Source organism: Coturnix japonica, chromosome 6, assembly GCF_054131305.1.
Source record: "Coturnix japonica strain WE chromosome 6, WE-NBRP24, whole genome shotgun sequence".
Lineage (NCBI taxonomy): Eukaryota > Metazoa > Chordata > Aves > Galliformes > Phasianidae > Coturnix > Coturnix japonica.
In genome coordinates, this window is record NC_140668.1 from 26,471,603 (window position 1) to 26,497,307 (window position 25,705).

Genomic DNA, 25,705 nt, shown 5'->3' on the forward strand with positions numbered 1-25,705 from the left:
TTTTACTCAGAGGTATTTTTAACTCAAAGGAATCTTTAACTAACAACTAAAATCTGGCCATTTTTAAATGCTCAAATCTGCAGTTTTCTCAGCTTTTGATTGTTATTTCTAGCTATGTTACAGATCCAAACACGGATGAAAGATAAGATATGCAGAACAGAGCATTTTGTTGTAATTATTGTAAAACTGGAAATGCAAGCAACTGAAATATACTGGTTATCAAGGAAAAAATAGAATAGCAGAGACTGCAGAAATGAAGAACATCTTTTAAAAATAGCTGTTTGAGACACTGCAGTTTGAGATGTTTCATAGCAGAAACTGAAATTCATGTAAAAATGGCCCAGGTGGTTACGTTATGTTACAGATACTATTAGTCTGTAGCTGCAGAAATGCCTTCAGTTGTGTGTTACAAAATGGAGGCTTTCACTAGTTAAACATATAAATATAAAACTTTGTCCTTTATGAGAGGCAGAAATCAAGGAAACGTGAACTGTACATAAACTGCCATAAAGAGTCTTTCTCTTTTTTTTCTTTTTTTTCCCCCCAATTCTGTTTGTAGCTATAAATAATAATCTTAATGTTACTTATTCAGGAGAATCTAAAACTGTCATGATTGACTGTCTCTACCAATTTCAGTTTGGATTATTTAATAAAAATATTTACCATTTTATCATGCAAAATCAAATTGATTCATGTTCCCCCAAATACCGCAAGACAGAATTCTGAGTTCCATAAACAAGATAATTATGTACGATAAATTAAATTAGCTGTGACACATTACCATAAAAGAAAGCAAACCCTTATGAGAAGAATGTAGTTGGGGATTGCTTCTGAAAGACAGTCATGTTATTTGGATTTTTGTGCTGTTCTTTCATTTTTATTAATTTACCTAATTTCTTATTCCACTTCAAACATATTTTTTTTTTTTGCTGTTCATGTGCTGATTTCTATTTTTGTCATTTCTTTACTAACATAAAGGTTCTGGAGAAAGAAAAAGGGAATGTAAATCTGCAGTGCTGTTTTAATTATTGAAAATCACATACAAAAAAGAACTACAGTTTAAAAATTGTCTTGACACAGAATAGCTTTAAAAATCCAAATCCATAGTTTTAAAGTGGCACTGGTTATGAATCATCCGTAACACTTGACTACTTTGGTAATCAAATAGCAAATAGGTCACAATATCTTAGAAGAATTAGGCAAATAATTGTGTTCTTGAAAGGATTAACCTCTTATCTCCTCACACCTGCAATCAAAGAGGACTGTAGTTGAATTTATGGAATGAATTAGATTTTGGCATAGAAAGTTAAACAGTAGTTGGAGTGTCATCTAGATAACTTATTTGTTCTATTTATATATTTCTTACTGTGCCAACACAAGAATTCTAACTTTAAAATTCAACTTGTTTTTCATTTAATGCAGCCAGTTCTCAGAACTGCCCAAGTCAGCACTTCAACAGACGGCGATTTAAATGAACTCCACGTTACAGTAAAATGTTGTAACCATCTACAGTCCCGAAAGAAACATCTTCAGCCAAATTCATATGTTGTCTACAGGTTTTTTGATTTTGCATACCATGATACTCCCATCATTCCTAGCAGCACCAACCCACAAATAGATGACGTTATGTGTTTCCAAATGCCAGTGACTGCAGATCTAGACCGATACTTGAAATGGGAATCCTTAACATTTTTTTTATTTGATGATGCTGAAATAGGAGAAGATAGTTATTTAGGGAAAGCCAATGTGCCTCTTATTCCCTTAGCATGTAACAGACCTATCTCAGGTAAGAATTTGTTCTCTTCAAACATAAAAAAAATCCTCACATCTTGTTTAGTATATCTATTAAATATATTTAGAACTTTGCCTAGTTGAATTTGGAGTATTCCAAACAATAGAGATCTACTGGCAGGCTGACCTTGTTCCAGTGTTTGGCTTCCTCTGTCAAAAAAGAACAGAAACACAAAAATGTAAAACACCTTTTTCTGTTGGGTCTCCTGTCCTCGCTGTGCATCTATGGTTCCATCTTTTCTGCATTCTACAAGTAGTGGCTGCAGATAGCAATAAGATGCCTCCACTCAGAGCTGCCTTTTCTGAAGGTCAAGTATAGCCACTTCTTTCAGACTCTTCTATGCTCCAACTTCCAGAATTTCTTGGTACTCCTCCAGTCGACTTGCTCAAGTGTGTCAATGTCTGTCTTGTTCAGGGGAGGCCACAGTATTCCAGATGCCATCTCATAGGTGTTAAATAGATTAAGAAACTTTTCTGGACCTGCTGGCTGCATTCTGGCTGATGGAATCTGGAGTGCAGTTGGCCTTCATTGTTCCAAAAACATGTCTTTACTGACTCATATTATGTCTCTCAAAACAGGATTTTATTTTATTTTTTTAATTTTCTGCAAGGAAGGCTGCTTGTAACTTATCAATCCCCAGCCTGTTCTGCATCTTGAAGCTATTCTGGGGCAGATGCAGGACTTTGCATTTTCTATCACTGAACTTCATGACTGTCAGCCTATTTTTCCATTCTATGTGAAAGCAGCTCTGCTTGCAAGGCATCAACTGCTCACCCATAAATTAATATCATTTATAAATTTGTTGTGGCATATGTAATACAAAATCTATATAATGATCATTTGATTACCAACTATAAGACATATGTGGAATTGTTTGTTGTCAATTTTATTATACAATTAATGTAAAATGCAATTTATAATGACCTCCACAGAAAGGGCTGATAGGCGAAAAAATCCAAGTAAATTTAATGTCTCTTCTTTGATAAACTTTCAGCAATTGATAGATTTTTAAAATATTTATTTAAGAAAAATAAATATTAGTAGAAAATGAGAATGTTTAAGTTAGAAATTTTGAACCATGTTAGTAAGAATTACTTACCTTGTATTAGGTTACCTGAGAACCTACAAGATATTCTGATAGGATATAGTAGTCCTGTTCATTCTAAATACTGTATTTCTGAGTTTCTTTAATATTACATCCAGTGTATTTGAATCTACAGAAAACAGTATTTTGGCTTTATTCAAATAATAAAATACTTTCTAAAATGAGGACTGCAAAAGCTGTTCTGTGCTCAAGTCATGTTTTGCTTTGCACTGCTGTTTACTGTATGCAATCTATTTAATTGCAGTTTACTTTTTGTTGTCAGGTACATTTGAAATAACAGATTCTAAAAGAAGGGTTATTGGTGCCATCAGAGTTGAGTTAAAATGGAAGTTTGAGTACCTAACACCAAGTGGAGCCACAGTAGCTGCAGGTTTGGAGAATGACATTCAAAATGAGAAATCAATGGTACCTAAATTACGCTCAGAACAAGATATGCAACCTCCGATCTTCTTTCCTGCTGGAGAGGAGTCATCAGCAAGAGTAAGTAATTTAACAAACTTGAGAAGCTAAGAGATACAAAAGACCTACTACAGCAGGTCATCTAGATCTACCCTGATGGACAGGGATTTGACCTTAGGGTAAAACAATGCATAGTACAAATGCTTCATGTAGCCACTATCTTGGACTTCCATTGGGATGTAAAATCTTTTGTCATGTGGAACTCACTCTGCATTCCATAGATCTTCTGTAGAGTGTTACACCCATTTGTGGCTTATTTCTGAAAGAGATCTCAGTTTTTGGGGAAGTTATTCAAACAAAACCTACATCATCTCACCTATTTGGAATTGAAAGTAGTACAGTTTCATTTGTCTATAAGAAAAAAAAATTAATGTCACTCAGAATTTACATTAAGATGATTCAAATATGCCAATAAAAAGACTTCACCTCTATTTTTATTATAGGTACCAGTACCGAAACCCAGCTGCCGTGTAATTGTAGTAGGCAAGGCAGTGTCAGTTATGAATACCAGTTCAGTACAGATGACAGTAAGTGTAATGTATTATGTTTGTGCATAGTGAAGCAAGGAGACATTCTTAGGTTATAGTGTGCAAATTATGGACCTGTTAATCGAGAACACTCAGCTAAAGAAGATGGCATGTCCAAGGCAGTGAATGATAATCTAGTACTGCATAGAGGCTGGAAAACAATACAGAATCCCTCAAAATTCCTTACTGTCTTCCACAGCTTTTGAGCTTCCATTTTCATGGGTTTATGGCAGATTCCCACAGGACTGATTAACACTCTCTGGCCTGTTTCTTAGTTCTCCAGGTTATTAAAGTGACTTAAATTAATTAACCACTCACACAAACATATAAGTGACTATAGAAATTAAGATGACTGAAATCAATTTGAAGTGTTTTGCCAATGAGATACAAAATCTGACGCCATTCATAGTCACTCCTGTACAACAAGCTTATCAGCTGCAACTACACATGCTATGGTTACAATTAGATTTCAAGATATGGGATAAACTGTCACTTGAACATCCTTCTGTGAAAGGATCTGCATGGAAACAACTCAAACATGGTTTAAATTTTTATTTGATTTTATTTGATTATTTGATTTTAAGCTCAATACTGACTGTATTAATCAAATCCTATAGTTCCTGGTCAGTTCTCTAACAGCTAATGATAAAAGGTTATGAGTACTGTTTTTAATACCACATTGGAAATAAGTCATGCATTCTTAAAAATTAGCTGCAATGATTTTTTTTTTTTTCTATTTGCATTTATTTTTTACTAGTAACATACCTTTTCAATCTACAGCACTTTCTGCTATTGCTTTGTTTACTATAACTAGAACTTTATTCTGAGCTTTACATCACAGACTAAAAACATGAATTAGGTTAAATATGAGAGAAATCAACTGAGATGCCAGATGTATAGTTACAGGTACAACATCTTCAGCTATCCAAACAGCAACCTCTTAAATCTGGTAATTTTTCACAAAGTATGGTTGTCAAAGGCAGAGATTTAGCTATTTGATCTTTAGCAAGAGTTGTTCGTTACTGGGTGGGCAGCTGTCCTGGCTTTAATATAATATATAAATTATAATATAAATATAAAGTCATGATATATTTGGACTTTATATGAAGTCTGAATCTTGTGGTGACTGTGCAAGAATGTATTCATGCAAGACAACTCTTCAGTCACACATTAAAAACAGTGCTATCATTAAAGAGTATCTCTTAAGTCAGAAATGTGAAATGTGAGGGGAAAAAAGTGATCCATGGTTGTGACTCTTTCATTTTGGTCATTAGAATGACAGGCATATCTACTTATTTACTTCTGTGTCTGGATAAAACTTTTGTCTTTGCTTTAAGAATTTATCCTCATTTAATGGAGAGGGAGATAAAGCAGAAAGGTAGTAACTTTGGAATATTGCTAAATAGATAACATTATAAGAGTGAAGTGTTAAATACTGCATTAGTCCAATTGATTGTGAAAGTAAATTCTTGTGGAAAATTGGCAGTCTTTTGGTTCCAGTGGTGTAACAAAATGCTTTTTTTCCAACTGCCTATCCTTTGTTTGAGAATTGTCTCTTTTGCATCATTTTTTTTGTTAGTACATTTGAAACCTTTTCACTGCCAAAACAATGTAGTTGTTTACAAGGTATATGTGTCTATAATGAATGTGAGTCAGAACTCTTCATGTTTTAAACCTTCATAACTTGCAAGATGTTTTATGAGATTAACTATTCTTATATTATACATGATATATAAGGTCAAACAAGAAAGCGTTACAGTTCTTGAGGTGAAGGAGTCTGCTAGAGAAATTCAACAAGAGGAAGAAGATGGCTCACGTTTGTCAGAAAGGCAGCTGAATGGCCAAAGCTCAGATACTTCTGGAAATCAGACAGAAAAAACTGAAAAATGGGAACCAAAAGGTAGAATTCATTTTTTTTAAATAAGTGGCTATATTTCCTTAATAAATGTCTTTCATTTTTTTTTATTTTTTCTTTCTCTCATTTCTCACTAGCAGTGGGAGCTGCCTCATTATGAGAAGCTTCATGACAGAAATGATATTCTGGTGTGTTTTATAGCTGAAGATGGGTGGTGGATATGGTGGTGTTATTTTCATCCCAAATGGAAACTGTATTGTAATTGAATGCAAAAATCTGGTATCTGACCTAGATTCATAAAAAATTAAAAGAAAGCTGGCTTCTATTTTGAATGTCTTCATATTCTCTGTTAGAACTGCATTGTTATAAAGACTGTTTAAATGAATATGCTCCTTTTGTCTGCAGCTAACAGCCAGTGCTGGTATTGGAAGCCCTTTTAGGCTGTGAAAGGATAACGTGTCTTATCACAACTGTGACATAAAGTTGTTAAGAAGCAGATTTATTTCAAGTTTATAACAGCTGGGTCACTCTGTTCTACCATTGAGCTGAACTGTGTGTTAGTGAAATAAGTTGTATCTAAAATATGGAAACAAACAGAATGTTAAAATTTTACATTGTTCTTTGCAGCTTCTGCATAAGAATTCATTAGTAAAATTGGAAATCACAGTGTTGAATCCATGTTACATGTTTAAGTAATTTACTTCAGAAAGGAGAGGCCTGAATGCTCTGGAAAATAATCTATCTTCATTACAGAACTACATTGTTTAAGGAAAAAAAAAAAGAGTAATTCTTTGGATGTGTATGGTATTGAAGCCGATCATAGGAAATCTACAAATTCAGGCCGTATCCTTTATTATACTATATGATATTTATAATTCAGCTTCTCGCAGGACTTTTATCATTGTACTTACCAACTTTAATCTTGGAAATGTGCGTATTTTTTTAATAGAATAAGAAGGAAAAACAACTATGTATGTAGTCCGCTTAATAGGTTGTTGATTTGCCACTCCTACCTTCCACAAGGAAATGCTTTACTGGACACTATTGTACTACAGTGCTTATTTGGAGTAGCTAATATATCACTATCACGTTATCCAGCAAATCTCAGATGCTGTACAGACAGTGTTTTTTTTACTACATTTATTTTTTGTTTATTTATTTTTGCAGATGGAGTTGGTAGACACACAAATGATTCCATTGAATCAGAAAACGACAGCGACGACTGTATTATTTCAAGTCCATTATTCAAGAATATTAAACAGGTCAGTTGGAGTGTTTTATGGCAATTCTAAATCTAAGAAAAAAAAAGAAATGTAAAGCCTGACTGTATTTAGCACTGGTGTGGCCTCACCTTGAATACTGCTTACAGTTCTGGGCTCGGTGATATATAAAAGAAGTTAACTTACTTGAAAGCATCCAGAGGACAACTAAGTTGGTAAAAGGGCCGAACAGTATGTCTTGTGAGGAGAGGCTCACTTGGGTTTTCTGGAGGAAAATTTGCTTACCGGTCATCTCATTGCTCTCTGCATCCTTCTGAGGATGGAAAGTGGAGGGAAAGACACTGGTGTTCTTAACTTCTGATTAGCCCTGATGTGGGCAGGCAGTTTAACTTAGATGGCCCATGGAGGTCTCATCCAGCTTAACCGTTCTATTGTACGACGTGATTTGGTTTTATACATTTCTGAACATTTTGGTTCCATTAACTCTATATTTGTTGGTTTTTAGCAACTTTGTTGTCACTGTTACAAGTGTTGTAACTTGAGTTTTTGCTGCCAGGAAAACCTTGGTTTACCTGGCTGCGATTTCCATATATTGTCCTTCCCTGTGTTCAACCAACCAAAAACAAACTGTAGAAAATCAGGAGATATTAATAATTACCAGTATCTTTCTATGCTGCATTTGTTATAACCAAATTTATGTAATGTTCACCAAACACTATTGAAAAGCAGACATCCAGCACTTGAAATCATTTGCAGTACTTCTAATAGTTAAGACTTCTCTGGTCTGTCTTAGTCTCCTTTTAAAGGAGTAAGTATATGCCAAGTAAATAGCAATGTAAGGCAATGCTTCCTAGGAGAAATACTGCAGTTTTTGTTGTTGTTTTTAAGTTCTAGAAGGGTTTTAGAAGTGCTAAATGCTACCACTTACATAAGCTGAAGGGAGGTATAGAGGGTATTTTTGAAAATGAATCATTTTAAAGACATATATTATGTATAAACATTGCATTTCCATTTGTAAATTTGAGAACTCAAATGGCTGCTACTTATCTCTACCAAGTCAAACAATAATGGAGCTGATCTGTATATTCTTTGTCATCCTCTATCTTAGGTTATCAAAAAAAAAACATTTCTGAGAGAGTACATTGAGTTCAAGTTTGTTACTTTCCCTCTTTGTAGATCTATTCATCAGGTAACGAAGTGCACATTCAGGAAGAGAGGATAGTAAAATTAAAGCTGTAGGCTATGAAGGCAACATGTGGTACAAATTTGATTTTAAAATCAGGCACTGATGTATTTGAAATTTTTAGTTTACCAAATACAGAATGTGAAAGTTGGTACTGAATTCATATTTTTCAAAGATTAAAATCCAGTGCCTTTTATCTTGTGAGATAAGTATCCTGCTGGTAATCAAACAGTGTAAATAAGTCTTCTGATTTTAAGTGATTGTTATGCTAATTATCCCATGAATCTCAGTTGTATGCCAAACTGTTTAAGCTACTTAAGATCATACTGTTTCTTTTTTGCATGTTGCAAATTGGACAGTTCATGGTTATTTCTCAGATATGTTGATCATAAAGGAAATCTAACAGATTTTCCACCACTTAGCTGTACCACTTGCTTCTTTCTCTTTTCTTCTTGTCTATGATGTATAATTAATCATAGATTACTTCATTTTGTTTCATTTGATTTACAACATTTATGAGCTTCACTTTGTCGGTATGAAATGCTTGTCCCCTTCTTTCCTTTCCAAAGTGGTGTAATTAGTGTTAGCATCTTTTTTAACAGGCTACATAAAGTTTAGTGGCTGGATTAAATCAAGTCATTAACATAATGTGCTATACAATTTGCCCCTATCTCTTTTCGTTTCCAGCACATCAAAGTGCCAGAGAGTGCCAGTGTAATTGGGCCTTGCTAGCTTGTCAGGTTCAGTCAGGCTGATGGCTGCTGCTTTTACTAAAAAGCTTCCAGGCATGATAATTAATAGAGAAAAGAAGTCTGAGAAATGTAAAAGTTTGGACAGTTCTCTATGAATATTTCATACATTTGAATAATCAGAAGTTAACATTATCAATTTGATGTATAATACGTTGATTAAAAGCCTTGTTTCAGATCCTCAAAATAGACATCAAAACTGGAAATTTGCATTTTCTGTGGCATGGTCTTTATATTAATAAAAAACCTCTTTTCTCATCCATTCCTCCTCCCTTTCACCCCTATGTCTACACTTAATCTGTAGAGGAGATAATATGGCATTCAGTTACCAGAATATAATTTACTGCTGTCAGCTTCCAACTTAAAATATGCCCATAAGGCAATTACTGGCAAAGCCAATTCATTTGGTGGTGGTCCCACTTTTTTTTCCTTTTCTTCAGGTGTGTTTACTTCCCTGCATTTCACTGCTGGTACTTTTTTAAGAAGTTGGAATAGTAAGATAACAAAAACAGTTTATTTATAGAAATAAGAATGAGAACTCATGAAACACAACTGTTTATTGGGGTGAAGTGTGAGTTATTACTAAAGCATTGTAGTCACTACTTTCAATGTGAACAGATGGTCCTAAAATTAAAAATCAGCATTAGCTGTTGTCCATTTTCAAGATCATTGTTGGCTGCGTTATGGTCACTGTTAGACAGGAACTAAAAACTAATAAGGTGGTTTTTTTTGCTGATAAAGCTTGAGATTAACCTTGTTGGAGTCAATACTGAAAATGATGAGTTTACAGCTTCTAGTACTTGACTAATGTGTTTGTAGTAGTAATGAGAAATGTGTGCCAGCCATTGCTCTTGTTGGAAGAGGGAAAAGGGAGAAATAATATCAGCCTGGTCACAAACACTGGCTTTTAACCTATTCAAAACCACAGAATTCTAAGTCATTAGGTAACACGTTATATTTTACATAACAATTAAAGCTAATTAGAATACAAAATTATGTCAGAGTAGATAATGTTGAGTGTATAAGGCCACAGGAAAATCATCAACAGAAGTCCTTAACATAGATAGTATTATTTGTTGGGGTTGTGCATATGGATGCTCTTAGTTTCTTGAGAGGCTACATGTGTTAGAACTCATTGATGTGGAAGTTACCTAGGGACATTTTACAGGTAGAAAGAAGAACTGAAGGACCTTCTTTTTCTTCTAATTGGAAGTTTTAAAAGCATAGCATGGGATTTGAAACTAAATTTGAGTTTTCATTAGCTGCAATACTATACCAAGAACTTTTTTCACATTGTGGTTAGTATAAGGGAGAATTGTATTCCATTAATCTTTATACATCTATATTGTCATCATATAATAATATAATGGGAGATTGGGAATCCTTCACAAATATAATGTGCTAAGCTTCTAAATAAAAACAATAACCACGTTAGAAATATGCCATATGTTATATTTTGTCACTATAACTTCCCTCTTAGCAAATGAAAGTGCTATGCTGATACTTTATTCCAATCCAGGCATTATTGAAATCATATCTAAGTCTATGATCCACATAAAGAGAAAGTATGCATGAAAACGAGAATTGTTTAATCTTATTTCTCTAGTTTAAATGTGGATGAGTATGAACATAGCTGAACTGTACAGAGTAAGTGCTCTCTTTATTGAGCATTTTTGTCTTCTATGCTTAGTTAGCTAAAGATTGTGCTTGCTTTAGAAACTGGAGGTATTTTAAAGCTTTTCTGAAGCATTTGAATTGCGTAGTTTTCTGACCAGTTGATATTAATGTGTAGCTAACTGGCCTTGAGTTTTGATCCTGTCAGTGTAGCATAAAGTTTGAGTGTTTAAACATTGAGGGGAAAAGAAAGAAGAAGGAAGTGTCTTGGAGAGAGTGCGTTAGTTAGATGGGTTTAGGTTGGTACAGGGCTGCAACAGTATTGCTGTCATAGACTTGACTGGGCTGCACTGAACCTTGCTGTTGTGCTAACTTTGTAGTGCTGCATACTACTCCTAGCACGTGGCAAAGGCCAGAGATCGTATGAGAGTTGTGTGAGCCTTTCCCTTCTTCACAGTGAGTTGGACTCTAAAACAGCTATTAAGGAACAGGTGACAAGGAGGTCGCTCCTTGTTTAAGAGAGTCTGAAGTGGGTGCACTTCTATAATCCTGTCTGTTAGGAGAATGAACAGGGAGTGTTGTTATACCCTTCTTCCTTTCCTCATGTCTTACATGGTCCTGAGAAAATTAAGAAAATAGAAGATGTTCATCTTGACATGAAAAATGGTACAGAAAGAATATTGCCACTGACTAAAATACCGTGTCCATATTTCTTTTCCCTCACACTGAACCATTTTCTCAGGAGTAGTTACTGAAAGTGTTTATCATGTAATTTTTTGTTTTTATAGGTACAGCCAATTTCTCTTATTAGAGGAAATTTTTTACTAGACTTCTTTTTAAAATATTTAAAGAATGACTTTATTCCTTTCAAAATATAATTGTCTGTGCAAAATAATTGATCAAGACAAGCTGCCTATTTTTCATTTAAATAGTAACTAATAAATGAGAACAAGGGCAAAAAAAAAGGAAAAAAAATAAAAGGCAAACCAAAGCAAAAAATCTTAAAGGTTTAATTAAATACTTCAGTCTACATCATACAACTGTAAATAGTTGTTTAAAAATTAATTCCTATCATATATTACATGCTGTGCATATTTTCACCAAAGGCCATGTAATATGACTGATTTATATTAGTAGTGAAATATGACTAAGTTGCTATGCTGTTCTTTATCAGTCCTGCATTTTTATTTGCAAATATTTATTTTTTAAGTTAGCTTCTGTTCTCCTTTATGTACACAGTATTCGTGTTTAATATTAATTAAGTGAGGTCTTTATTTTTTGAGTATTTAGCACTAAATTAATAATAACTACAACTCTGTAACAGTATGACTGAGTTATTTGTCCTCTGCTGAGCTAACAGTACTGTCAATACTTGGATTTATCCTGCTCTCCTTAAAAATAGCTGTAACATTCTTTGCTTACAGTGTGCAATTAGAAGGGTTAATTATGTCAAACAGGTTTAAGCAATGTAAAAGAACCACTTTATAATACAGGCTATGGCATTTGCAGTTGATTCCTAAACTGCAGTCTGTACAAACTAGCTTGACATAGCTGCTAAATACTTTGGGGCAAACAAACCTCAGCATATCACTTAAAATACAGATGCTAATACATCTGTTCAGTGCAAGAAGAAAAGAGTTGTTTCTGAAGTAAGATTAGACAATGGAGCCAATTTCATTTTTTATGCATGTGAATGTAGAGTGCTTGAGGTTATTAGTTGAAACTGAGTAACCTTTCCAGGCTTTCATCTCTTTCTTTTCAAATTTGAATATGAAAAGCATATTCAAGTCAAAGACCATCACTTTAATGACATTTGGCAGTCATTTGATTTATTAGATTTTAGAAAAAAAAATTCCTTTAAATATTTCATCATTCTATGCTAATCCTAGTAATATTGCCAGCTGAAGCCATGTACCTGTATTAGTGGAGACAGAATGGTGTGGAATTTTCTCTGTCATCCTAGTAAAATTTCCATGAATCTACTGAATAATAAAACAACCTTATTGAAATATTCAGATTTGGGTTTTTAGTTAAAGTGTCTTAGGATACATTATAAAAGGAAATGTCTTTTGAAAGGAGGGGGTAAAATTACTTCATCAAATATTGAAAGGGCTTGACAGCAATGGAAATTGTTCTATATGATGGATATTTTTACAATAGAATACACCTGCTTTTCAGTTTGATTAATTATATAATTTGCTTGGAAAAACACAGGCTATCTCCATAATAAATTAGGATATTGATTTGCAGTTCTGACACTGAATCTAGAATGCTGATCTTTTGAATGTAATTTATTGCTTCAAATGACCTGCATTTACCATAAGGTCTCATTGAAATATTTGCACGTAGGGGGAATATTTTTAATAAAGTTGTGAATATGAAAAGAAAAAAAAGAAAAAAAGTTAAAAAATAAAAATGTGATATTTCTGTACTGCAAGGAGCTCTGCTTATTATTTGATGACTCTCATCTCTGAATGCTCATCTGTGTACTTAATTTTGAAATTGTAGTGGCTTTTCTTTCTTTAAATCACAGTTATCTGGGGAAATATTTGTGACTCTGCCTGTCAGTTCTGACATTTCCTCTTAAATGCAATAAAACTTATTAAAATGTACTTGTAACCAAATAATACAGGCATTGCTAGGTGGTATAAAACAATTTTATATAAGGAATAGAAAAAACGTCACTTTAGTTACAGACAATGAGAAAAAGTTCTGATGGAGACCTATTGGAATACTTTATTATCAAATTAACAGTATGGTAATAAAGTATTTCAATAGGTCTCCATCAGAGACCTTTTAAGTGTATTATTTGATTTTACTAGACAAGTTTTGTGTATGAAATTGAATTCCATATGTGTACAGTGTTACTTAATATACCCGAGTACTTTGTGATTTGATGTATTTTTATTGAACTAATTGTAGTACAATCTGCAGTAGGCACTTAAGTCTAAAAGATCTCCTTTGGTGGGAAAACTCTGATACCTCATATTACTGAGCATATTTCAGGTGGCTATAGGAACAAGATGCACATGACTTTGCTTATAGTTAGAAATAATGGCAACTGAAATCTGTAGTTCAGACATCATTAAGATAGCTCTAGCTCATCCTTCCCTAGCACAGAACACCACTTGTAAATTAGTATCTGTTGCAGCAGTGCTTCCAACTTCAAACCCTGGGGCTTTAGAATCTCATTGTGTCTATGTCAAAATCAATCAGTCAGTGTTTATACGAAACACCCGATGTTTTACATGTGTATGTTAGTATGTTTTAGTTAACACTTCAAGAAATGAAAGATAATTCATATTTGTGCTTTATCTTTAAATAGGCATCTGAAAAAATCCGTTTTGAAATTATATCGCTTTGTCTTACTGAATCAAGAATTTTAGAAGATGACACAATACGACGACTGTTTGTAGAATGCAGATTATACAATTTAGTTGCAGAGGAGACCCCAGTGTCACTTCCCAAACCTATGCGTGGACAGTGGATTCACTATAACTATAGCAATGGTAAGTATTATGAATTTCTAGTAAAGATTTATTTATTTATTTTATTCTAAATCAAAGCCTATCAGTAAAGTGTGTTGGATTTATTTGTGTACCAGTTGTATTTGTTTGGTTCTCAAGGATTTTCAGAACTGTTATTTCTTAAGAAATGCTATGGTTGCAACTAGCTAGAAGTAAAGTGTTGAATTATGGTTCTGTAAGAAATGCTGATATGATAGTACAGAATATTTAAGCATACTGTTAGCTTGGAATTTTGAAAAAGACTTCATATAACTCAAATCAGGTATTTCTGAAAGAAAACGTTGAAGTGATGTCTTTATTGGTATCTGATGATACAGCAGATGAACATTCTGTGTAACCCTATACAACTAAAGCAGTTCAAAAGAGAAATTTTACTTGACCATCACTTGGGGTTATTCTGTTTTCCTTTAGTATGAACTTTTTGAAGTGCTTTATTCAGCAATGTTTAACATTAATACCTTGCCTTCTTCGTATTACTTAATCTTACTTCTTCTATGCTATTTTCTGAAAAACATCTGAAAATGGTTTGTCAATACATAATGTAATTTACACTAATAGCATCTAAAGAACTGCTGTAATGATTGAGGAATAGCTCCTATTAATTCTTTTTCCAGCAATTCCATGGTATTTCAATTACTTATTCATTAACCATTTTTTGTAATTTTTTTTTTTTTCTATTAAATTCTACTACATTTAAGAGTCACTCTGGGTGCTTCATATTGTCTTGAGCATTAATTAATGTATTTTTAACTGAGAGTATCTGTGAGAAGATGAATCATTTTGCTATTTGGAAAACGCCACTAATAGAGACATTCATATTGAGGAGTCTTTTGAAAATAGGGGTGTTTTTTAAGTGGCTTTGTAAGTCATTATCCCATTCAGATCTTTAATACTTTAATACTTTATCTTTAATCTTTAATAACTCTGATTTTTAGAAGGTGACTGCAAAGATTTTTTTCCTTTACCTTACTTATATCCTTCTAATATTCGTAAACTATTGAATTATCCTCAAGTTGAAGACTGAAATCCCTTATAGATGTCGCATCAAGAATTTTCTTCGCTGTTGTGCAAATGCCCATGTGAGAGAAAATGTAGGATGGGTTAAAATGCTTTAATTTCTGTAACTTTGAGGAAGACACTAATCTTTGTATGGCTTAAGGAAAAACAACAAAAACTAGAGAATGCTACAGACTGCATTTCATTTGCTGAGGCTTACTTCCATTTAAACAAATGGGAATCTTGTCATTGTGTAAGACATATAAATGAGGATTTGTTTTTTGGTTTAACAATATTTGTCCTGCTAGCTGCTGTAAACAGTTATCCAAGTATGCTAGATAGGAAGCAATTATTGAAGTGGAATTTATAAAACCACATTGAAAAGAACAGTGTTAGCCAACAAAAGCAATCTAGCACTTAATTTCTCTTCCTTTTTGAGTTGATGTTGTTTGGTATGTAAGAAACATTCAGACAGCATTTTAAAATAAGTTCTTACTCAATCTTGTGACTTGAGTTTTGGATATGATCTAAGCATAGTAATAGATTTTTTTAATTATCATCTCCACAAAGTACAACTAGCAAAACATAATGAAGTTAGAACAGGTAAGTTATAAGTGGGAAAGAAGAAGCGGTGATGAATAAGGAATGAAATTTCAGCCTCTTCAGACAGTTATGAAATTTAAATCTATTTCAAGCTGTGATATTGGAAGACACTACCATGCCTTGCAGAGTATGTAATTCCTAATGAATTCTGAACTAGAAGTGCTATATTGTACGACTTCCGCTCATCAAAATTTGGCTTCTTAACTACTTTTCTATTTGCTTCTCTATTTGCAATTGTAGAACTGCTTAAACTTCAAAATTTTCTAACAAATAAATGTCAGAAAGTGGTTTTGGTCTTAATTTCTCCAGGATTGTATTCCACAGTGTTATAGTAACATGGTTGTTATTTGTGGAGTTTTTGTTTACATGTTGGTCTGCCAGTTTCTGCTTAAAATGAGCTTTGTACATGGTGGGGACAGAGGAGATGAATCTACTGTTTGATATTGTCAGTTGGAAAGCCGGAGAGATAATAGTAATGAAATCTGCATGTGTGTTTACTATAGCTTTATGGTATCTTTTATTTATCTAATACTGTCTTATTATGTCTAGTTAGAATTCAACATGCTCAATATTTGAGATTAATTGAATATTTTCTTTAATAAAAATGAGATTTCAGTGAGGAGAAGGAAATGTGCTTTGCACTCAGAAGGAAAATTAGTCTTCTAGTCTTTCTAGAAAAAAAATACAGCCATAAGTATCCTAAAATCATTAATTATAAATATTTTTATTTTTTATTTGAGCAGCTCAAGTGTTTTATACATCTCAGCTGATACAGAAGATTCAGGTGTTTTGCTTAAAAAGATTGTTTCTGTATCTGTTAAACATCCTTTGCTTTCATTGGTTCATATGTAACATACAAGAAGGTTTATCAAAAATCAAATCACTAATCAGAAAGCTCTGGCAATTAGCATGCGATGGACAGTCTTGAAGTGCAAGTATAAAAAGACCAAAGGAGTGTTAAAACTTCATAACAGAAACATAGATGTGCTTCACAGTGGTTACTCCTTTTCTCCATTAGTGCTCAACGCAATGTGAGGCATTCTTTCATTGTTGTGATAAGCTTCTGCTTCATCACATACACATTTAGCTCTATTAGAAATTTCTTTATGGAAGTAGTATACTGTAACACAACCAGCTATGTTGTTATTTAGCATTGTGGTGATTTTTAGTAAGATTCAGGATGTGGTAATTTTTCAGACTGTGGTGTTGTGTTAGAATGAACTTGGAAATGAAATTTCTAGATGCAAACTGTCACAAGTTAATGTTGAATGATTTTTGCAATTAACTGGGCAGAAACATGAGATGGTCTGTGCCTTAAAGCAATGTTATAATTCTAAGTTCAAGCAGTACTAGGGGTGATATGAAAGCAAGTTATCTCTATGTAAGTTTCTTTTTGCTATAGCTAATCATTTTTTCCCCAGATATGAAAGAAGTTCTCGTGTTGAATGTTTTTCTTTCTCGCCTGAGTTCCACCGAGTTCAAACTCTTCAGATTTGTAAATAGACTTCCATTTTAAATTTGTTTTAGATACAGGCTTAACAAAGTTAGGAAATTCCAGTTTGAATTCTTCTGGGCGAAGGAAGAATCTGTTCATGTGGCTGCTTCTTTGAAGTTCCTTAGCTGTCCATCTGTCTCCCTGCTGCCTCCCATCGTTTCCTGTGATGGCCCCAAGTGTACTTGGCCATGAGAGTAGCTAGCACATGTGGAAAGTCATGCACTTACCCAAAAGAATAGCAGATGGCAGTAACAACTTCTTTTAACCTGTCCAAGAAATTAACCATGTTGTGTGTAGAAACTTAGGAATCCAAGCACCAATGCTTTGCTCCCTGCTATAGTAGAGGAAAAGGTGCTGAATTGCAGATTGCTTTCATTGCATGATTCAAGTGCTGGCTATTTTCTCTAAGTAACTTGTTTCCAATAATGATTGTCTAAGAGTTGAGAAGCAGCTTTTGGAGAAAATTGGAAAACTGGTGGCTCTACAAGATCTGCTTCCTAGAAGAACTCTTTGATAGAGATATGACCCTCACTAAATTCCTTTGCAAGGAATTAATGTGAACCTTGTCATCTCTGTTTTGTATGTCTATATTCCAGTAACCTGCTTCTTGGTAAAATGATTAACTTCTGTTATCCAAATAAACTTACTTAGATAACATATGAGAGCATGAAATAATTTAAAGATTTATATCAATGTGCAGTGAAAAAAAACCCTGAATTTTATGTGGAGAAGGAAAGGTATCGGTTTTTTTCTTGGTTTGCTTTTTTACTACAGTTAAAGAGTTAGTAACGTGAGGCACTTGAATAATAAAGGTTATGGAATTTAAAAAGAGAAATTTCTAACTAACTCCTGCTCAAAAGCAAAAATGTTTCTAGGAGCTACATTTATTACTCAGAGCTATATTCGTTCTACTTCTGTCTTCAAACATTTTTGCAGCTGCTTTACGAATTTTTTTACTACTGCTTTTCAGTTTTCCCATACAGGCTTTTAACAATCTTTTGGAGTAGTTTTAGCACTTGTAATACTTGTTGGTTGATAGCATGTGCAAGGAAGAAGCTACTTTCTTTGTATAAGATGCACAAAAAACTTTTTTAAAGAATTTCCTGAAACTCCATATTTTATTCTTTTATTGTTTTTCCAAAGCAAGATTATTATTTGCTGTAGATCACATTAATGATTAAAAATAAAATAAAATAAAAATAAAAAAACCAAACACATGACCAGCTTTTTAAAGGAAAATATTATATGGCTTTCAAAGCATTCACACACACTCCTCAGACTGCGGATTTTCTTCAGTCCATTGGTCTAGTTGTTCCTCTTATTGAAATATTGTGGCAGGAAAGGAGGATTAAATTACTGAGGCTGTCAAAAAGGACAAGCGTTCTGCCATAAGTTATCATTATCACTAGATTCCTCAGTGGAAGAAAATGCAGTAAATCCTTTCAAATACAAAGCAGTAAAGACCACTGGCTTTTAAAATCATGACTGCTATTGGCATTAAGAGAAAATGACAGCTATGTGGCATACTTAGATGCTGCTTGTATCTTTTTTGACAGTATGCACATAAACCTGCCAGTGACATGCCATTAGATCACATGACCTTTCAAATTTGATTCTAGCATTATTGCCTTTCTTTAGGATAGACAAGGGAATTAGATGTTTATTTTTCTTTGTTCTCTTCTTCATGATCCTTCCTCTAGAAGATGAAAAATAGTCTGTAAATAATTATAATAATTCCAATTTGTTTTGCAGTGATATATGTGGATAAGGAAAATAATAGCGAAAGAAGAGAGTATCTGAAGTCTATACTTCAAAGGCCAAGTCCAGATGCTGGCAGGTACATATTAGCACTGAAAAACTCCATAAAAGGTCTTTATAAAGAATGCTTAAGGTTTGCCTTTTGGCTTGTCTTGTTCCTTGACTATACTGACATATCTAATGAACTAGAGAGAATTTTGTTTCAGCTGGGAACGTCTTGCAATGGTGATTGATATACATTTCTTCCCTGGAGTAGGTTTGTGTGACGTGGTATATCACTGTCTCTTTTATTGTTGTGTTATGTGTTTGGTGCTATGTTTTGGTTTTTGTTAACAACCTTGATTTGCAATAGCATGTGTCTATCATCAGCACTTTATCAGCAATGAATTTTAAAACCACATATAGCAGAGCAGAACATCTTTTGCTTTCTGGAGTGTGAAAGCTTTAGAAAGTATTCTTAGCCCTAGAATTTCCAAAAATCTACTTATAATTTAATTCAGCATTTGGCTACTGTATCCTATCTTTCATCCTGTTCTATTTCCTTGTCTTTCACTACTTACATGATTCCTCCAATTGATTTAATGTTGACACTGAACAGATTTAATGTTGAACTTGAACCAGGTTTTCTGTTGGAGGTGGTGGTGGGTTTTTGCCCAGTTTTGAAGTTGTTATGATTTCATTCAACAGTTATCTTACACAGTTCAATATTGCAGTTTTGCTCCTCCTTAGCTCTGTGCCCAAATCTGAAGTTAGATATATTATACTCAATCAGGGCACCTGTTTTTGGATATTGTGATATTTTTCCATTTTTTCTCTAGAACTCTATTTTAAAACAGTGCTTATTGCTAAGAGCCAAGCTCAGAAGTAAAGTACTAAAAAAAGCTTTTTGTAGCAATTGTTGTTGTGTTGAAAGGCTTTTGGGAAGATTTGGTTGTGATTTGTCTGAGGGTAGTCATTCCTATATGTTTGGATTTTGCATGTTTGTTTGTTACTCACTTGGAATCAGGCTTGAGGTAACATTTTTAGGTTGTAAAACTCAGAAGCATTCTCTGTTTTAACAATGTTGCCAAGACATACCAAAAAAAAGTAGTTAAGTCTGAATTCCTGTCATTGTCGATCTCAGTGTGTTTGGCCTCAGCGCAAACCACTAACTCAAGTCAGCTCCAGCACAACGTTAGAATTACATGTTTAAAAGAAAAACTATACTGGGATACAATGTGTGTAATTTAAATTCACACAAAAATTCAAGCATTTTCATATAGTTGTTTGTCTGCAATATTTGGGATCAACAAATAGGTTTCATTTAAGCAGCATGATAAATAAAGGTTCTATGTTCAGGGTGCATAGCTAGTTTTTTAGGGGATTGTTTGCTTGTTTGTTTTTGTTGTTGTTTTTTAAGTGTACAACAGGGGTGGAGGAATAAAGGCAAAATAGGAATTGTATTGCTCAGAAAGGTTGAGTGCAGGAGTGTAAGGTGTCAGCTTTAATTGTGATTTCACAATAAAACATTAGAAATACGGTGTTTTGAGAGAATCATCTTAGTCATCATCAAGTTCCTGTTCTTGTCTTGGAATATGTTCCTGGCTAGAATATGGTCTCCAAGCCTCTAAATGAGGTGCGGAAATTCTCACTAACTTTCAGCTTAGCTCTTGGTGTTTGGAAATGCTGTCTTCACTGAATTTAGTTAATATTTCTAAGATCCAGGAGATGTTAGATTTGTTTTGCCTTTCTCAAATAGCGATCTCTTGTCTCACACCACTTGTTATAAAATAAAAAAAATGCATGGATTAGAATTTACTACGGCTATATCTCTGTTACAAAGCAGTGGGAAAGAATCTCTAGAGCAAACTGTTGCTAATGGTCTGATATTCACTATACCTAGATTTTGGGATGGTTTTCACAAATCATAATGTTCCTAGCTGATCCCATTGAGTGAATATCTTTTTGCAGCAGAATGCTGCAGGGCTACTTCTGGAGTGCATCTAGTCTTGTCCAGGTAAAAAAGAATCCAATTAACATGTTCCAAGACTACTTAGCAAACAAAAGCACTATAACTGGGGACAGCTGAAAAGTTTTACTTCATAAGTATGATCCACGTGCAAGCCCAAACAATTTCATTTAAGTGTGACCTGGCTAAATTGAAGCGGTTGAACTTCTCTTACAAGCTTTGCTCTCAAAGATTTTGGCTAACGCAACATTAATGACATTTAATCTAAAGTATTATTGCTATTCACTTATTTTTTTAGTTCTTCATGTCAGACAGCTTGAATGGTATAGACAATGATGTGAAAAATAAAAATACAAAAATAGCTCTTAGTACTTTTAAATGTTGTGTATATTAATTTTCAGAAAAACCTGAAAGTGCATAGGGTTAAACTTGGTTTTATGAATGGGAAAAAATGTAAAGAAATTAAGTGACTTCAGTTCTTCTACTACTGCTAAATAATGGCAAAGTGGGAGGGAAAATGTGACAGAAAGGGTCTCTCAAACTATTGTTTTTATTGAAAACTTTGCACATCACTAATAGAGAGATCTGGTTTATGGTGAAATAGAGCCTTTTTGCCTTCTTTGTGTGTTTTTGAGTTAACTTTAAACCCTTTCAAAGGTCAAACCTTAATTTATTTATTTATTTATTTATTTATTTGCTTAGCCTACTATTTACAGTGGTTAGTGATCCCTTGGACGATGAACCGGATCTTGAATGTGAAGATATTGGTTTTGCTTATGTCAATTTGAGAGAGATATTTCAGAGTAGAAGGGATATCATTGAGAAGGATATTTGCGGTAAGTTTTAGAGACTACTTTATTATTACTTTATTGAAACCAGTAGTTACTCACTTGAATTTCTTCTTCTCTCCACAAGAAATTCAAGCTTTATTGTGTAAGTAGTTGTTTGATGTTGTCCAAATTAGTACTAATATCAACTAGAGATCTCCCCATTAGTTCACAAAATTTTCAAAACTGTGCCATTTTGTGATTACTTAAGACAAAAATTGAAGAAAAAAAAAAGAAAAGTAAAAAAAAAAAAAAACCAAACAGCACACTCAGCTCATAATAATCAGTTGATAACGCCTTGAAGGACATGCCTGCTTCCTATGATTCTCTATTTTGTACTATATGCTTCATCCAGTCAGACTGTAAATATGTATTACTTTGTTATTAAAACTTGTGTTAACAAATACTGTATTGCTAACTTCTGTATTGTGCTTTAAGAAATCCTATAATTCACAGATTTTCTTAAATTTGCATTCTCTGTGTAAAACATGTCTCTGATCAAAATGAAATAACAGTAGCTTTGGATCAGGTCTAGCAGTTTAAAGTAAGATTTCTTCTGTAACAGTCTGTGACTGGGCCTCCACTGTGACTTATTAAAGCAAGATGAGGTGAGTAGGTGTGGAACCTTCTGTTTCCTGTGTCTTATGATGACATTTTTATGAAGCAGAGAAGGTTAATTTGTCTTTTTATAGTGAAGTATCTTTTCTGATCTCCAAGGTAGCAGGAGCAGGGCTGTCCATTGTGCATTTTTGTCCTTACCTGCTCCACTCCATTCTCATTCTGGAGAATGTAAAGCTAAGTAATGAATAATCTGGGAGTGTTTTTGTTAACAGTTAATCTCCTGTAAAGGTAAGTGGGCAGCATGATTACCAGAAGTAGTGTGCCTGTGCTTGCAAATCACTCTTAAACGACAGCAAGAATGTGGTTAGTCCTGGTCAAATGCTGCACTAATACTTGTACACTTGCGTGTCTGATTACCATACCTTGAGCGATGGGCTAGATAGTGAGGGAAAGAAATAGTTTCTTATCCATTCCTATTATCGTACATGATTTGCATCCATGCCATTACTAAAATACCAAAAGTATTTATCAAAGTTCAAGGAACACAAGAAGAATTCTAAGAAGAAGTAAATTTTCATATCCTGGAAAAATAATACACAGATTTGCTGCAGTTCTTTCTGTGACTGAACCACTTAATTCTTTTTCCACCGGTAATTCTTCTCTGAGTAGTTATACAGACATTGTATCTCTTCCAAAAAGATATTTCATAGTCTCTCATTGGAAAATTGTTTTTGTTATGGATTCTGTGGCTGTTTTGTCTTCATTCCCATTTGATAAGATTTACAAGCGATATAAGTATAATTTTGTTCTCTTGAAAATCATCTTTCACAAAACTCTCAACTATAATCTGAGATAATTATTACAATAAAGACACTTGTTTAGTGTTAGTTGTTTTAGGTAATCATTACTATGTAATGCCAGCTGCTTCACTATTGAAAGGAACATTTCTTCCTACAGTCATAAGATATTCCAACTATTTTTTTAACTTTATGTACATTCAGTCTGTGAAAGCAGTAATACTGTATAGAAATACATTTATTCTCATTCTTATGCACGTTTCTCCCCATCCCTCCAGAAACTAATTTTGTTTCTAAGTAAAACACTGCTGAAGCTTATAAAGTTATCTCACGGACTGGATTTTCTAAAAAAAAATAAAAATAAAAAATAAAAAAATATTGGCTTTACACCATACAAAGTTAGGGTTAATTTAAGAGGGAGATTTCTACTGTCGCTTGATAATTAAAACACACCCTCTTGACAGTTAGTATCTTTTTCATATGGATTTATGGTAATGTTGTTGCCAATGGCAATGGGATGATGCCATTCTAGTCCTTCTTAAAAGTTTGATGCTTTAAACTTCATTTGGACTTTTTGAGGACTGGATGAAGATGAGCATATACAGTGGCTTATGATGGTGTGTCTTGGGGGATAACTTGACCATATTAAAATCGAGGGAACTGAATTAATGTTATTTTCCATAATCAATTATAATTACCCTAATATTCTTATAAGTAAAAAATACGGTCTCCACTAAAATTTTCTCTTCAGGTTGACATTTCACTTAATTATTTATGTATACAAAATTTGTTTGCACCTCTAAGAATAGCATCCAGTCTGTCCTTCAATAGCTGTGTCAGCAATGTAAATGATGAAAGGTTTATTGTTGGTTTTTCTTTCCCCAAACTTAACTCTGATTGTCCCTGCAGCCTGGGCATTGTAGCGTGTGGTATTATTGCATGTTCCCAGAGTATTTATCCCAATCTATTTAGTAAATACATAACCTTGCTGTTTCTTTGCTGTACACATCGCTTTGAGGAGATGTGCTGTCAAGATTATTTGGTTTAAGTCAAATTCCTCCTAGAGTCACGTTAGACAGCCTCATTACTTTTTATGCAGGAATGGGAAGTAACCTCATTCTTGACTGTTAGCATGTTTTTAATCAAAGCAGCAGAGAATGTGGCCCGCGGGGCTTATGTAGATACTGTAGGAGAGTGCAATTGTAAATCATGTTAGCTAATTTCTGTAAAATAAAAATTTTAAATAGTACTTTAAAATACACACTCATAAAGATGAAGGTAGTTAAATAGTTTAGTGTTGAGTAAATAGCATCTTTGTCTACAGTTTGCTGTTTTACAGCACACAGAAGCCTACATTGCACCAAATGGAAAGAAACAGTTTACCATTTAAGTACTCTCCAAGCTGATTTGACCTGGTCATATACACGCTGTTTAAAGTATATACACACTGTAGAAAATACATCTATTTGTATATTTTTTAATTAGTGGCATTTGCATACCGGCATATATGTCTTTAATAGCTTGGATTCTGGATATCTGTATATCTGTATTTGTGAATTATGAAAAATAAACAGTTTGCATAGGCAGTTTTCATACAGAAAGTTCTCTTTACTTGAAAATTAATTGCAATGTGAATGCTTTTGTTTGAAGCACTTTCTAGTTCAGAGTGCTCAGGTTCCGGTAGACTGAGCACTAGCTACTACCTTTAATGTGAAAGTTGGTTAGAAGCTTTCTTCATAAACCCTGTGGAGGTGAGTGCCAGAAGCGGAAGCTATTTTTTGTTCTTTCAGCATATGCTGGGTGCCTTTTAATCTATCCAAATCCTAAGCAAAATTATCAGAACAAAACCAAAGCCTTAAATGAAATTACTAATGCTGTTTTCTGATATTTCCTTTCTAGTTTTTGATTCACAAGATGATAGTGCAATAATTGGAAAGCTCAGAGTAACAGTGGAAGCCCTCCATGCACTACATGCAGTCTACAAGGAATGGAAAGATGGCAAGGAGGCATGAAAGGGAAGTTTGCCTACAGAAGTTCCTTCTGTAAAAGCATACTAGACAGTGCTTCAAAGATAAGATCTTCATAATTCTTAGAGTATATTTAATGCATAATTTATTTTAAAAGGATTCTTGATTTATCCTAATAAAGTTTTGTAAACTTTTCAGTCTGTTTGTTTTTATATTTCCCCCCTAAGGCTAAGCATCTCCCCACAGTGGACAACGCTTGGTGAATAATTAATACCTACATGATTGAATGATGTGCTTTATTTGCATTTTCAACATTTTTTCCTACATAAAACAGTAATAAAAATGCAAGTCAAATTTTTAATTTTTAATAAAAAAACCATAAGCCTTAGAAAACTGATTAAAAATACTTTTATGTTATCCCTAATCACCCCGCTAAATGGAATGCCTGTGATTAGCCTCATTAAGAATTTTATACTGTGAAGATTTTATTAAAAGCAATATATGAAAATTACTTGGATTAATGTGTTAATCTGCCTCTTTAAAATGCTAATATCCATTTTATGCACATTAAATCTCAGTATGTGTTTTCTTTGATGCATACAGTTCCTATCAATTAAATATAAAAAATGAAGCAAGTTGGAAGACTTATTAAATTACTGCAACCTTTTTTCACTAACTTTTGCCCTTCTGCTAACATTATAATCAGCTGTTTATGATTATCG

The 25,705-nt window shown here is 33.6% G+C and overlaps 1 protein-coding gene across 8 annotated transcripts in view; it reads left to right on the forward strand.

Annotated features, from left to right (window-relative positions):
• RPGRIP1L (RPGRIP1 like) overlaps positions 1-25,180 on the forward strand; it is a 51,835-nt gene extending 26,655 nt beyond the window's left edge. For 4 of the 8 annotated variants that reach the window (XM_085551793.1, XM_015873815.3, XM_085551796.1 and 1 more), the window contains 9 exons: positions 1,423-1,786; positions 3,160-3,377; positions 3,800-3,883; positions 5,621-5,783; positions 6,906-7,000; positions 13,830-14,013; positions 18,878-18,962; positions 21,534-21,667; positions 24,916-25,180. In XM_085551793.1, the coding sequence (XP_085407919.1) occupies positions 1,423-1,786; positions 3,160-3,377; positions 3,800-3,883; positions 5,621-5,783; positions 6,906-7,000; positions 13,830-14,013; positions 18,878-18,962; positions 21,534-21,667; positions 24,916-25,028 (1,440 nt within the window). In that variant the 3' untranslated portion in view covers positions 25,029-25,180. The remainder of the gene's footprint in view (positions 1-1,422; positions 1,787-3,159; positions 3,378-3,799; positions 3,884-5,620; positions 5,784-6,905; positions 7,001-13,829; positions 14,014-18,877; positions 18,963-21,533; positions 21,668-24,915) is intronic. The other 4 variants (XM_085551795.1, XM_085551798.1, XM_015873816.3 and 1 more) reach the window with 1 other exon arrangement.
• Positions 25,181-25,705: the final 525 nt, after the last annotated feature.